Genomic DNA, 13,036 nt, shown 5'->3' with positions numbered 1-13,036 from the left:
CTCCCCCCCATACAGACACACACACACACACCCACCCACCCACACACACATACAATCACAAACTCACACACACACACACACACACACACACACACACATACACACACACACACACACAAACACCCTCCCCCCCATACACACACACACACACCCACCCACCCACCCACCCACACACACACACACACACACACACACACACACACACACACACACACACACACACACTCACACACACACTCACACACACACACACACATCGTCTTCACATCTCTACAGCTCCTGCCTACTTTCTGTACTCGACTGAAGAAGTCTACTGTGTAGGCGAAACGTTTCGGAATAAAGTTGCCTAAATGTTGCCTATGTGTCTTACCTACCAACCTATCGGTACTGTATACCATTTGATATTCTCTCTCTTTTTTTTTTGTACACAGGGTTTGACAAGGTTAAGGATCACTAGTTTTATTGACAAGCTATTTACAGGTTAAGGATTCCTAACTTTATTGGCAAGCTAAGAGCTGTTACCTACATCAGCTCATTTGAAAGCATTTTTATTGTTATGAGACATACAAATAATGAACAGGATGAAGTTGGAGCCATCTGTGGGCCAGCATTTTCATTTGATCAACTGACTTTATCTCGATGACATCATTATGCTGTACGAATGTGTTCCATACTCGAGTCATCCTGGGTATATAAGATCTCAGATGGAGTGATGTTCTGGAGAAGGGTACAGCCAGAGTGAAGTTGCTGCTTTCTGCCCGTCTTGTGGCATAAAAGCTTGTTTCACGCTGTCCTCGAAATGACAGATCTATCCAGGATGGGTCCAGGCGAGAGATGAGACGTCTTGCTCTGTTCTCTACTCTGTCAAGCAGTCGCAGATGAGAGGGGGGGGGGGGGGCAGGCAAACCAAGAAAGTGGACATACTCAAGGTGTGAGCGTACTTGTGCCTCGTACAGAATCTTGCAACCCCTACTGTCAAGCAGATGCGAGATACGGCGAAGTGCTGTAAGCTTCCTGGCTGCCTTGTTTGCAAGATTTACAACATGGTTCTTCATGGTTAGTTTGGAGTCAAATTTCACCCTAAGGTTATCAACTCCTTCTCCAGGTGTGAACACCCTCCCATTCATCCTTACTACTGCACCAGCATTACCATCATGGTGCCTTGAGACGATCATCATTTGCGTTTTCTCAGGTGCAAATGTTACTTGCCATCTATTTCCCCAAGCTGATATAGCTCTCAGCTGGTGATTGATGTAGCTTAGAGCAGCTGGCATTTCTTCTCTTGGATAAGTGAATGTCAGTGTACAGTCGTCTGCATATGCATGTGATTCTGGGATGAGATGAAGAAGGTCGTTGAAGTAGACATTCCATAACAATGGACCCAGCACGCTTCCTTGTGGAACACTTGCCCCAATAGGATGTCTTGCTGATTCTGTTCCATTGAGAACTACACTTAGAGATCTACCATGAAGGTAATCACTGAGGAGACATAGCGTAGAGCCTGCAATTCCCAGTGCTTGAAGTTTTGCTAAGAGGCCCTGGTGCCACACCCGGTCGAAAGCGCCAGCAATGTCCAGTGCTACCACACAGCTGACTTTGGATTCATCCAGTGACTGGTGCCACTTAGTGTAGAGGTTTAACAACAGATCAGCAGCAGAGTAACCTTTCCTGAAGCCATATTGACGATCACAAAGTAGTGAGTGGTAGTCAAAAAACTCTGTCATTTGTCTTGAGATTATTGTCTCAAGGATCTTACCAGTGATTGACAGGAGTGACACTGGTCTGTAGTTGCTGATTTCTGCTCTGCTCTTCTTTTTGTGAACAGGGACTACATTCTCTCTCTCTCTCTCTCTCTCTCTCTCTCTCTCTCTCTCTCTCTCTCTCTCTCTCTCTCTCTCTCTCTCTCTCTCTCTCTCTCTCTCTCTCTCTCTCTCTCTTTCTCTGTGCTTTCCAGTTTACATTTACCTTGTTTTAGGTTACATTATTTTACTTTAAGTTTTCCTTCAGTTTAATTCAAGTTAGGTTAGGTTTTTGTTAGGATTGATTAGTTTTCTTAGGTTTAACTTACATTGATTTATTTTTTTATTAGTTTAACTTTTTTAGATTATGTTAAACTAGGTTAGGTTAGTTTAAGTTAGATTAGTTTTAGCTTAATTTAGGTTTCGTTAGATTATTTTTGTTTAGTTTAAATTAGATTAGTTCAAGCTAAGTCTGGTTAGCTTAAGTTAAGTTACTTTCGATTTGCCTAGGTTAGGTTAGGTAAGGTTAGATAACGTTAGGTAACGTTAGATTACGTAGGTTAGGTTAGATTAAGTTAAGCCAGGTTAGATTAGATTAGGCTAGGTTAAACATCAGTGTTGTATTAACGTGAGTAATGTTTGTGGCACACAGGCTGGCATCACCACAGCCTACCAGGAGAAGCCGTGTTTGGATCCCACTGACCCGCTGTGTCCGGATTCAGCACCCAACAAACACTCTAAACAGGTTTGTTTGCTTGTTAGTCAGTGTTGCTAGTGTATCAACCTTCTAACATTATCAGACGCTGTCATCATCAACTTGCTACCCTCCTCAACCTGCCACTCCCGTAGTTCACACAGTCAACTCTACGCACTAGTTGACAGTTAACTCTCTATAGAGCGATTTCTTTATTTTTTGTAACTGGAATTGAAAAAATAATCTAAAATTGAAGACTACGTGTTAGTCAATTTTCCATCAGCTTATTCAACTGCATTTGCAAAAAAAAAAAAATAATAATAACTTTATAGGTAAAAATTCTTTCAAAAGTTTTTCCCACATTCCATAATTTATGTTCATAATTCTTCATGAGTCATCGGGCGTAAATGTCAGTAGATTTAGAGGAAAGGGAAAATATCCCCACCATTTATGCCAAAAAAAGATGCTGGGTTCTTAGTCAGGAAAGCACCCTTTGGGGAGTGGCACCCTGTGGGGAGTGGCATTCTGTGGGGAGAGTGGCACCCTGTGGGGAGTGGCACCCTGTGGGGAGTGGCATTCTGTGGGGAGAGTGGCACCCTGTGGGGAGTGGCACCCTGTGGGGAGTGGCATTCTGTGGGGAGAGTGGCACCCTGTGGGGAGTGGCATTCTGTGGGGAGAGTGGCACCCTGTGGGGAGTGGCACCCTGTGGGGAGTGGCATTCTGTGGGGAGAGTGGCACCCTGTGGGGAGTGGCACCCTGTGGAAAGAGTGGAACCCTGTGGGGAGCGGCACCCTGTTGGGGACTGAAAGCCGTCCCCTAGGAACTAACCTTTTAAACTTCACCTACGAGTTAAATTGATCCATCATCAGAGACGGACTCCAGGCAGGTGAGTCCCCTCTCCCACTCGTCAGACAGGTGAGTCCCCTCTCCCACTCGTCAGACAGGTGAGTCCCCTCTCCCACTCGTCAGACAGGTGAGTCCCCTCTCCCACTCGTCAGACAGGTGAGTCCCCTCTCCCACTTGTCAGACAGGTGAGTCCCCTCTCCCACTTGTCAGACAGGTGAGTCCCCTCTCCCACTTGTCAGACAGGTGAGTCCCCTCTCCCGCTCGTCAGACAGGTGAGTCCCCTCTCCCACTCGTCAGACAGGTGAGTCTCCTCTCCCACTCGTCAGACAGGTGAGTCCCCTCTCCCACTCGTCAGACAGGTGAGTCCCCTCTCCCACTTGTCAGACAGATGAGTCCCCTCTCCCACTCGTCCGACAGGTGAGTCCCCTCTCCCACTTGTAAGACAGGTGAGTCCCCTCTCCTACTTGTCAGACAGGTGAGTCCCCTCTCCCACTCGTCAGACAGGTGAGTCCCCTCTCCTACTTGTCAGACAGGTGAGTCCCCTCTCCCACTCGTCAGACAGGTGAGTCCCCTCTCCCACTTGTCAGACAGGTGAGTCCCCTCTCCTACTTGTCAGACAGGTGAGTCCCCTCTCCCACTCGTCAGACAGGTGAGTCCCCTCTCCCACTTGTCAGACAGGTGAGTCCCCTCTCCCACTTGTCAGACAGATGAGCCCCCTCTCCCACTCGTCAGACAGGTGAGTCCCCTCTCCCACTTGTCAGACAGGTGAGTCCCCTCTCCCACTCGTCAGACAGGTGAGTCCCCTCTCCCACTTGTCAGACAGGTGATTCCCCTCTCCCACTTGTCAGACAGGTGAGTCCCCTCTCCCACTCGTCAGACAGATGAGCCCCCTCTCCCACTCGTCAGACAGGTGAGTCCCCTCTCCCACTCGTCAGACAGGTGAGTCCCCTCTCCCACTTGTCAGACAGGTGATTCCCCTCTCCCACTTGTCAGACAGGTGAGTCCCCTCTCCCACTTGTCAGACAGATGAGCCCCCTCTCCCACTCGTCAGACAGGTGAGTCCCCTCTCCCACTTGTCAGACAGGTGAGTCCCCTCTCCCACTCGTCAGACAGGTGAGTCCCCTCTCCCACTTGTCAGACAGGTGAGTCCCCTCTCCCACTTGTCAGACAGGTGAGTCCCCTCTCACACTTGTCAGACAGGTGAGTCCCCTCTCTCACTCGTCAGACAGGTTAATCCCCTCTCCCACTCGTCAGACAGGTGAGTCCCCTCTCCCACTCGTCAGACAGGTGAGTCCCCTCTCCCACTCGTCAGACAGGTGAGTCCCCTCTCCCACTTGTCAGACATGTGAGTCCCCTCTCCCACTTGTCAGACAGGTGAGTCCCCTCTCCCACTTGTCAGACAGGTGAGTCCCCTCTCCCGCTCGTCAGACAGGTGAGTCCCCTCTCCCACTCGTCAGACAGGTGGGTCTCCTCTCCCACTCGTCAGACAGGTGAGTCCCCTCTCCCACTCGTCAGACAGGTGAGTCCCCTCTCCCACTTGTCAGACAGATGAGTCCCCTCTCCCACTCGTCCGACAGGTGAGTCCCCTCTCCCACTTGTAAGACAGGTGAGTCCCCTCTCCTACTTGTCAGACAGGTGAGTCCCCTCTCCCACTCGTCAGACAGGTGAGTCCCCTCTCCTACTTGTCAGACAGGTGAGTCCCCTCTCCCACTCGTCAGACAGGTGAGTCCCCTCTCCCACTTGTCAGACAGGTGAGTCCCCTCTCCTACTTGTCAGACAGGTGAGTCCCCTCTCCCACTCGTCAGACAGGTGAGTCCCCTCTCCCACTTGTCAGACAGGTGAGTCCCCTCTCCCACTTGTCAGACAGATGAGCCCCCTCTCCCACTCGTCAGACAGGTGAGTCCCCTCTCCCACTTGTCAGACAGGTGAGTCCCCTCTCCCACTCGTCAGACAGGTGAGTCCCCTCTCCCACTTGTCAGACAGGTGATTCCCCTCTCCCACTTGTCAGACAGGTGAGTCCCCTCTCCCACTCGTCAGACAGATGAGCCCCCTCTCCCACTCGTCAGATAGGTGAGTCCCCTCTCCCACTCGTCAGACAGGTGAGTCCCCTCTCCCACTTGTCAGACAGGTGATTCCCCTCTCCCACTTGTCAGACAGGTGAGTCCCCTCTCCCACTTGTCAGACAGATGAGCCCCCTCTCCCACTCGTCAGACAGGTGAGTCCCCTCTCCCACTTGTCAGACAGGTGAGTCCCCTCTCCCACTCGTCAGACAGGTGAGTCCCCTCTCCCACTTGTCAGACAGGTGAGTCCCCTCTCCCACTTGTCAGACAGATGAGCCCCCTCTCCCACTCGTCAGACAGGTGAGTCCCCTCTCCCACTTGTCAGACAGGTGAGTCCCCTCTCCCACTCGTCAGACAGGTGAGTCCCCTCTCCCACTTGTCAGACAGGTGAGTCCCCTCTCTCACTCGTCAGACAGGTTAATCCCCTCTCCCACTCGTCAGACAGGTGAGTCCCCTCTCCCACTTGTCAGACAGGTGAGTCCCCTCTCCCACTTGTCAGACAGGTGAGTCCCCTCTCCCACTTGTCAGACAGGTGAGTCCCCTCTCACACTTGTCAGACAGGTGAGTCCCCTCTCCCACTCGTCAGACAGGTGAGTCCCCTCTCCCACTCGTCAGACAGGTGAGTCCCCTCTCCCACTTGTCAGACAGGTGAGTCCCCTCTCCCACTTGTCAGACAGGTGAGTCCCCTCTCCCACTTGTCAGACAGGTGAGTCCCCTCTCACACTTGTCAGACAGGTGAGTCCCCTCTCCCACTCGTCAGACAGGTGAGTCCCCTCTCCCACTCGTCAGACAGGTGAGTCCCCTCTCCCACTTGTCAGACAGGTGAGTCCCCTCTCCCACTTGTCAGACAGGTGAGTCCCCTCTCCCACTCGTCAGACAGGTGAGTCCCCTCTCCCACTCGTCAGACAGGTGAGTCCCCTCTCCCACTTGTCAGACAGGTGAGTCCCCTCTCCCACTTGTCAGACAGGTGAGTCCCCTCTCCCACTTGTCAGACAGGTGAGTCCCCTCTCCCACTCGTCAGACAGGTGAGTCCCCTCTCCCACTTGTCAGACAGGTGAGTCCCCTCTCCCACTTGTCAGACAGGTGAGTCCCCTCTCCCACTCGTCAGACAGGTGAGTCCCCTCTCCCACTTGTGAGACAGGTGAGTCCCCTCTCCCACTCGTTACTAACTCAAAATATTCATCAAAATCTGTTATAACTATTCATTGTCAAGTCTCACTTGGGGAGAGAAAAGGAGAGGAGAAGAGAACCATTGAAAGAGCAAGATGGTTTGTGTTGCAGCCGCCGGACGTCGGGGCGGAGTTGACTGGAGGTTGTTACGGCTTCGCTGGCAACTATATGCACTGGCCGGAGGACCTAGTTGTCGGCGCCACCACCACCAACAAGACAGGTCACATTGTCAGGTAGGTCCTGCTGAGGGTGGGTGCTGATGGTGGGTGGTGGTGAGGGTGGGTGCTGAGAGTGGGCGCTAAGGGTGGGGGTGGTGAGAGAGGGTGTTGAGAGTGGGTGGTGGTGAGAGTGGGTGCTGAGGGTGGGTGGTGGTGGTGGGAGTGGGTGCAAAGGGTGAGTGGTGGTGAGAGTGGGTGTTGAGAGTGGGTGGTTGTGAGGGTGGGTGCTGAGGGTGGGTGGTGGTGAGAGTGGGTGTTGAGAGTGGGTGGTGGTGAGAGTGGGTGGTGGTGAGGGTGGTGTGTGTGTGTGTGTACAAGGCTGGCCACCACAACAGCCGTGGCGCTGCAGTTCACACTTGGGGCATTCGTAACACATTCGTAACTCACATTCGTGGGTTATGAATCAGTTTGTGGGACATAAATCGTGACGATTCGTGACTCACAAATCGGAGATTGATCTTGAGATGCTTGTTGATTCCGCAGCCGTCATTTATTAAGGATGAATGTCCCTGAAAATACAGAACAAATGCCCCTGAATACAGAACAAATGGCCCTGAATACAGAACAAATGCCCCTGAATACAGAACAAGTGGCCCTGAATACAGAACAAATGCCCCTGAATACAGAACAAATGCCCCAGAATACAGAACAAATGCCCCTGAATACAGAACAAATGCCCCTGAATACAGAACAAATGCCCCTGAATACAGAACAAATGCCCCTGAATACAGAACAACTGCCCCTGAATACAGAACAAATGCCCCAGAATACAGAACAAATGCCCCTGAATACAGAACAAGTGGCCCTGAATACAGAGCAAATGGCCCTGAATACAGAACAAATGCCCCTGAATACAGAACAAATGCCCCTGAATACAGAACAAATGCCCCTGAACACAGAACAAATGCCCCTGAATAAAGAACAAATGGCCCTGAATACAGAACAAATGGCCCTGAATACAGAGCAAATGGCCCTGAATACAGAACAAATGCCCCTGAATACAGAACAAATGCCCCTGAACACAGAACAAATGCCCCTGAATACAGAACAAATGGCCCTGAATACAGAAATGGCCCTGAATACAGCAAATGACCCTGAATACAGAACAAATGGCCCTGAATACAGAACAAATGCCCCTGAATACAGAACAAGTGGCCCTGAATACAGAGCAAATGGCCCTGAATACACAACAAATGTCCCTCAATACAGAACAAATGGCCCTGAATACAGAACAAATGGCCCTGAATACAGAACAAATGGCCCTGAATACAGAACAAATGGCCCTGAATACAGAACAAATGGCCCTGAATACAGAACAAATGGCCCTGAATACAGAACAAATGGCCCTGAATACAGAGCAAATGGCCCTGAATACAGAACAAATGCCCCTGAATACAGAACAAATGCCCCTGAACACAGAACAAATGCCCCTGAATACAGAACAAATGGCCCTGAATACAGAACAAATGGCCCTGAATACAGAGCAAATGGCCCTGAATACAGAACAAATGCCCATGAATACAGAACAAATGCCCCTGAACACAGAACAAATGCCCCTGAATACAGAACAAATGGCCCTGAATACAGAACAAATGGCCCTGAATACAGAGCAAATGGCCCTGAATACAGAACAAATGGCCCTGAATACAGAACAAATGCCCCTGAATACAGAACAAGTGGCCCTGAATACAGATCAAATGGCCCTGAATACAGAACAAATGGCCCTGAATACAGAACAAATGGCCCTGAATACAGAACAAATGGCCCTGAATACAGAACAAATGGCCCTGAATACAGAACAAATGGCCCTGAATACAGAACAAATGGCCCTGAATACAGAACAAATAGCCCAGAATACAGAGCAAATGGCCCTGAATACAGATTAAATGGCCCTGAATACAGAGCAAATGGCCCTGAATACAGAACAAATGGCCCTGAATACAGAACAAATGGCCCTGAATACAGAACAAATGGCCCTGAATACAGAACAAATGGCCCTGAATACAGAACAAATGGCCCTGAATACAGAACAAATGGCCCTGAATACAGAACAAATGGCCCTGAATACAGAGCAAATGGCCCTGAATACAGAACAAATGGCCCTGAATACAGAACAAATGGCCCTGAATACAGAACAAATGGCCCTGAATACAGAACAAATGGCCCTGAATACAGAACAAATGGCCCTGAATACAGAGCAAATGGCCCTGAATACAGAACAAATGGCCCTGAATACAGAACAAATGGCCCTGAATACAGAACAAATGGCCCTGAATACAGAGCAAATGGCCCTGAATACAGAACAAATGGCCCTGCACTTGGATTATTATTATAATCAAGGGGAAGCGCTAAACCCGGAGGATTATACAGCGCCTGGGGGGGGGGATGTGGAAGGCTTACAGGCTTAATTCGGGGAACTGGAGCACAGATCCAATTTCCTAAATCAAGAGCCCCTCACCAACATCAAGGAACCTTCCTTGAGGGGTCCTGCACTTGGAGAACCTAACGTACACTCTCAGTGACCAGTAATAATTATACTTTTTATAGCTACAATGTATATTACAAATATATTAATTGCTATATAATACAAGTCACTACATTCCTAATACAGTTTTATCCTTTGGGTTGTAAGTTACGTTGATGATCAGTTGATGTTCACGTAGTTATGCATACGAGATTTGATAGATTCTTTGAAGAACTGTACGTTGATGTACGTGTGTTATGGTTACACAGGGCTGAGGCACTGCAGAGTATGGTGCAGCTGATGGGAGCCAAGAACATGTACGAGTACTGGCTGGACCACTACCGGCTGCACCACGTCGACTGGTCGCAGGAGAAGGCTGAGCTCATCCTGCGCGAGTGGCAGAATAAGTTTACGCAGGTAGGTCAGCAAGGCCTGAGCCTGCCTCACTCTTGTCCGCAGGCCCGCCACCACCTGTCACTCTTGGAGGGCTGCATGTGTCCTGCTTCTGCTTGTGGGTGGACCCGTTCCGCTGGTAGGAAGACCCGTTCTCCTGGTAGGTAGATCCTTCTGCTGGCAGGTAGATCCGTCTACTGGTAGGTAGATCCTTCTTCTGGTAAGTAGATCCTTCAGTTTCTTCTGCTAGTAGGTAGATCTTTCTGCTGTTGCTGCTGGTATCTAGACCCTTCTGCTGGTATGTAGACCCTTCTGCTGGTATGTAGACCCTTCTGCTGGTATGTAGACCCTTCTGCTGGTATGTAGACCCTTCTGCCAGTATGTAGACCCTTCTGCCAGTATGTAGACCCTTCTGCCAGTATGTAGACCCTTCTGCTTGTATGTAGACCCTTCTGCTGGTATGTAGACCCTTCTGCCAGTATGTAGACCCTTCTGCTGGTATGTAGACACTTCTGCTGGTATGTAGACCCTTCTGCCAGTATGTAGACCCTTCTGCTGGTATGTAGACCCTTCTGCTAGTATGTAGACCCTTCTGCTAGTATGTAGACCCTTCTGTCAGTATGTAGACCCTTCTGCCAGTATGTAGACCCTTCTGCTGGTATGTAGACCCTTCTGCTAGTATGTAGACCCTTCTGCTAGTATGTAGACCCTTCTGTCAGTATGTAGACCCTTCTGCTGGTATGTAGACCCTTCTGCTAGTATGTAGACCCTTCTGCTGGTATGTAGACCCTTCTGCTAGTATGTAGACCCTTCTGCTAGTATGTAGACCCTTCTGCTGGTATGTAGACCCTTCTGCTAGTATGTAGACCCTTCTGCTGGTATGTAGACCCTTCTGCTGGTATGTAGACCCTTCTGCTAGTATGTAGACCCTTCTGCTGGTATGTAGACCCTTCTGCTAGTATGTAGACCCTTCTGCTAGTATGTAGACCCTTCTGCTGGTATGTAGACCCTTCTGCTAGTATGTAGACCCTTCTGCTGGTATGTAGACCCTTCTGCTGGTATGTAGACCCTTCTGCCAGTATGTAGACCCTTCTGCTGGTATGTAGACCCTTCTGCCAGTATGTAGACCCTTCTGCTGGTATGTAGACCCTTCTGCTGGTATGTAGACCCTTCTGCTAGTATGTAGACCCTTCTGCTGGTATGTAGACCCTTCTGCTGGTATGTAGACCCTTCTGCCAGTATGTAGACCCTTCTGCTGGTATGTAGACCCTTCTGCCAGTATGTAGACCCTTCTGCTAGTATGTAGACCCTTCTGCTGGTATGTAGACCCTTCTGCTAGTATGTAGACCCTACTGCTGGTATGTAGACGCTTCTGCCAGTATGTAGACCCTTCTGCTAGTATGTAGACCCTTCTGCTGGTATGTAGACCCTTCTGCTGGTATGTAGACCCTTCTGCTGGTATGTAGACCCTTCTGCTAGTATGTAGACCCTTCTACTGGTATGTAGACCCTTCTGCTAGTATGTAGACCCTTCTGCTAGTATGTAGACCCTTCTGCTAGTATGTAGACCCTTCTGCTAGTATGTAGACCCTTCTGCTAGTATGTAGACCCTTCTGCTGGTATGTAGACCCTTCTGCTAGTATGTAGACCCTTCTGCTAGTATGTAGACCCTTCTGCTAGTATGTAGACCCTTCTGTTGGTATGTAGACCCTTCTGCTAGTATGTAGACCCTTCTGCTAGTATGTAGACCCTTCTGCTGGTATGTAGACCCTTCTGCTAGTATGTAGACCCTTCTGCTAGTATGTAGACCCTTCTGCTAGTATGTAGACCCTTCTGCTAGTATGTAGACCCTTCTGCTAGTATGTAGACCCTTCTGCTGGTATGTAGACCCTTCTGCTAGTATGTAGACCCTTCTGCTAGTATGTAGACCCTTCTGCTAGTATGTAGACCCTTCTGCTAGTATGTAGACCATTCTGCTAGTATGTAGACCCTTCTGCTGGTATGTAGACCCTTCTGCTAGTATGTAGACCCTTCTGCTAGTATGTAGACCCTTCTGCTAGTATGTAGACCCTTCTGCTGGTATGTAGACCCTTCTGCTAGTATGTAGACCATTCTGCTAGTATGTAGACCATTCTGCTGGTATGTAGACCCTTCTGCTAGTATGTAGACCCTTCTGCTAGTATGTAGACCCTTCTTCTAGTATGTAGACCCTTCTGCTGGTATGTAGACCCTTCTGCTAGTATGTAGACCCTTCTGCTGGTATGTAGACCCTTCTGCTAGTATGTAAACCCTTCTGCTAGTATGTAGAACCTTCTGCTAGTATGTAGACCCTTCTGCTAGTATGTAGACCCTTCTGCTAGTATGTAGACCCTTCTGCTGGTACGTAGACCCTTCTGCTAGTATGTAGACCCTTCTGCTAGTATGTAGACCCTTCTGCTAGTATGTAGACCCTTCTGCTAGTATGTAGACCCTTCTGCTAGTATGTAGACCCTTCTGCTGGTATGTAGACCCTTCTGCTAGTATGTAGACCCTTCTGCTAGTATGTAGACCCTTCTGCTAGTATGTAGACCCTTCTGCTTGTATGTAGACCCTTCTGCTAGTATGTAGACCCTTCTGCTGGTATGTAGACCCTTCTGCTAGTATGTAGACCCTTCTGCTGGTATGTAGACCCTTCTGCTGGTATGTAGACCCTTCTGCTAGTATGTAGACCCTTCTGCTAGTATGTAGACCCTTCTGCTAGTATGTAGACCCTTCTGCTGGTATGTAGACCCTTCTGCTGGTATGTAGACCCTTCTGCTAGTATGTAGACCCTTCTGCTGGTTTGTAGACCCTTCTGCTGGTATGTAGACCCTTCTGCTGGTAGGTAGATCTTTCTGCTGCTTCTGCTGGTAGGTAGATCTTCCTGCTGCTTCTGCTGGTAGGTAAGTAAAGACTACCGGACAGTACCAGTCATCCCGTGAGAGAACTTACCACCACAGAAGCAACACGTATCAGTCTACTTGGACACGTCACTGGTAAACACAGACATATTACTGACAACAAATACAGAATATTACACAGATCCTGCAACTTCAGTGAGAAACAGAAGGTAAAGTCGTCTCGTGTGTTTTTTTTCCTGACGTGGATTAAAATAAGAGATGAAGTCATACATTGGAAGATAAATTGCTCTTGGAAGATTTACATAACAATTATTTAAATAAGCATGGAGAGAAATACTGTGATTTATTCTAGAGTGAGTTTGGTTTTGAGTTATTGTACATGAGTTGGGAGGGAGGGAGTCGTGGTGGCAGAGTTTTTAACATCTTGCCAGAAGCTATCAGAAACGAGTATTTCGAAAGCCTTCAAGACGACAGCCGACAAGTACCTCCGCCAAGTGCTGTATAAGCCTAACATTGAGGTATACGTGGGCCAGAGGGCCGCTAGCAGCAGAAGCCTGGTTGACCAGGTCAGTAC

The 13,036-nt window shown here is 49.2% G+C and overlaps 1 protein-coding gene across 1 annotated transcript in view; it reads left to right on the top strand.

The window, feature by feature from the left end:
* Window positions 1-13,036, top strand: part of ptc (protein patched) — a 565,812-nt gene that overhangs the window by 380,034 nt on the left and 172,742 nt on the right. Inside the window, exons 7-9 of the mRNA XM_070083049.1 lie at window positions 2,392-2,484; window positions 6,621-6,742; window positions 9,461-9,608. Of these exons, the coding sequence (XP_069939150.1) occupies window positions 2,392-2,484; window positions 6,621-6,742; window positions 9,461-9,608 (363 nt within the window). The remainder of the gene's footprint in view (window positions 1-2,391; window positions 2,485-6,620; window positions 6,743-9,460; window positions 9,609-13,036) is intronic.

The sequence above is a fragment of the Cherax quadricarinatus genome, chromosome 8 (genome assembly GCF_038502225.1).
Source record: "Cherax quadricarinatus isolate ZL_2023a chromosome 8, ASM3850222v1, whole genome shotgun sequence".
Taxonomy (NCBI): Eukaryota; Metazoa; Arthropoda; class Malacostraca; order Decapoda; family Parastacidae; genus Cherax; species Cherax quadricarinatus.
This window is presented reverse-complemented; position numbering and strand designations above follow the sequence as displayed.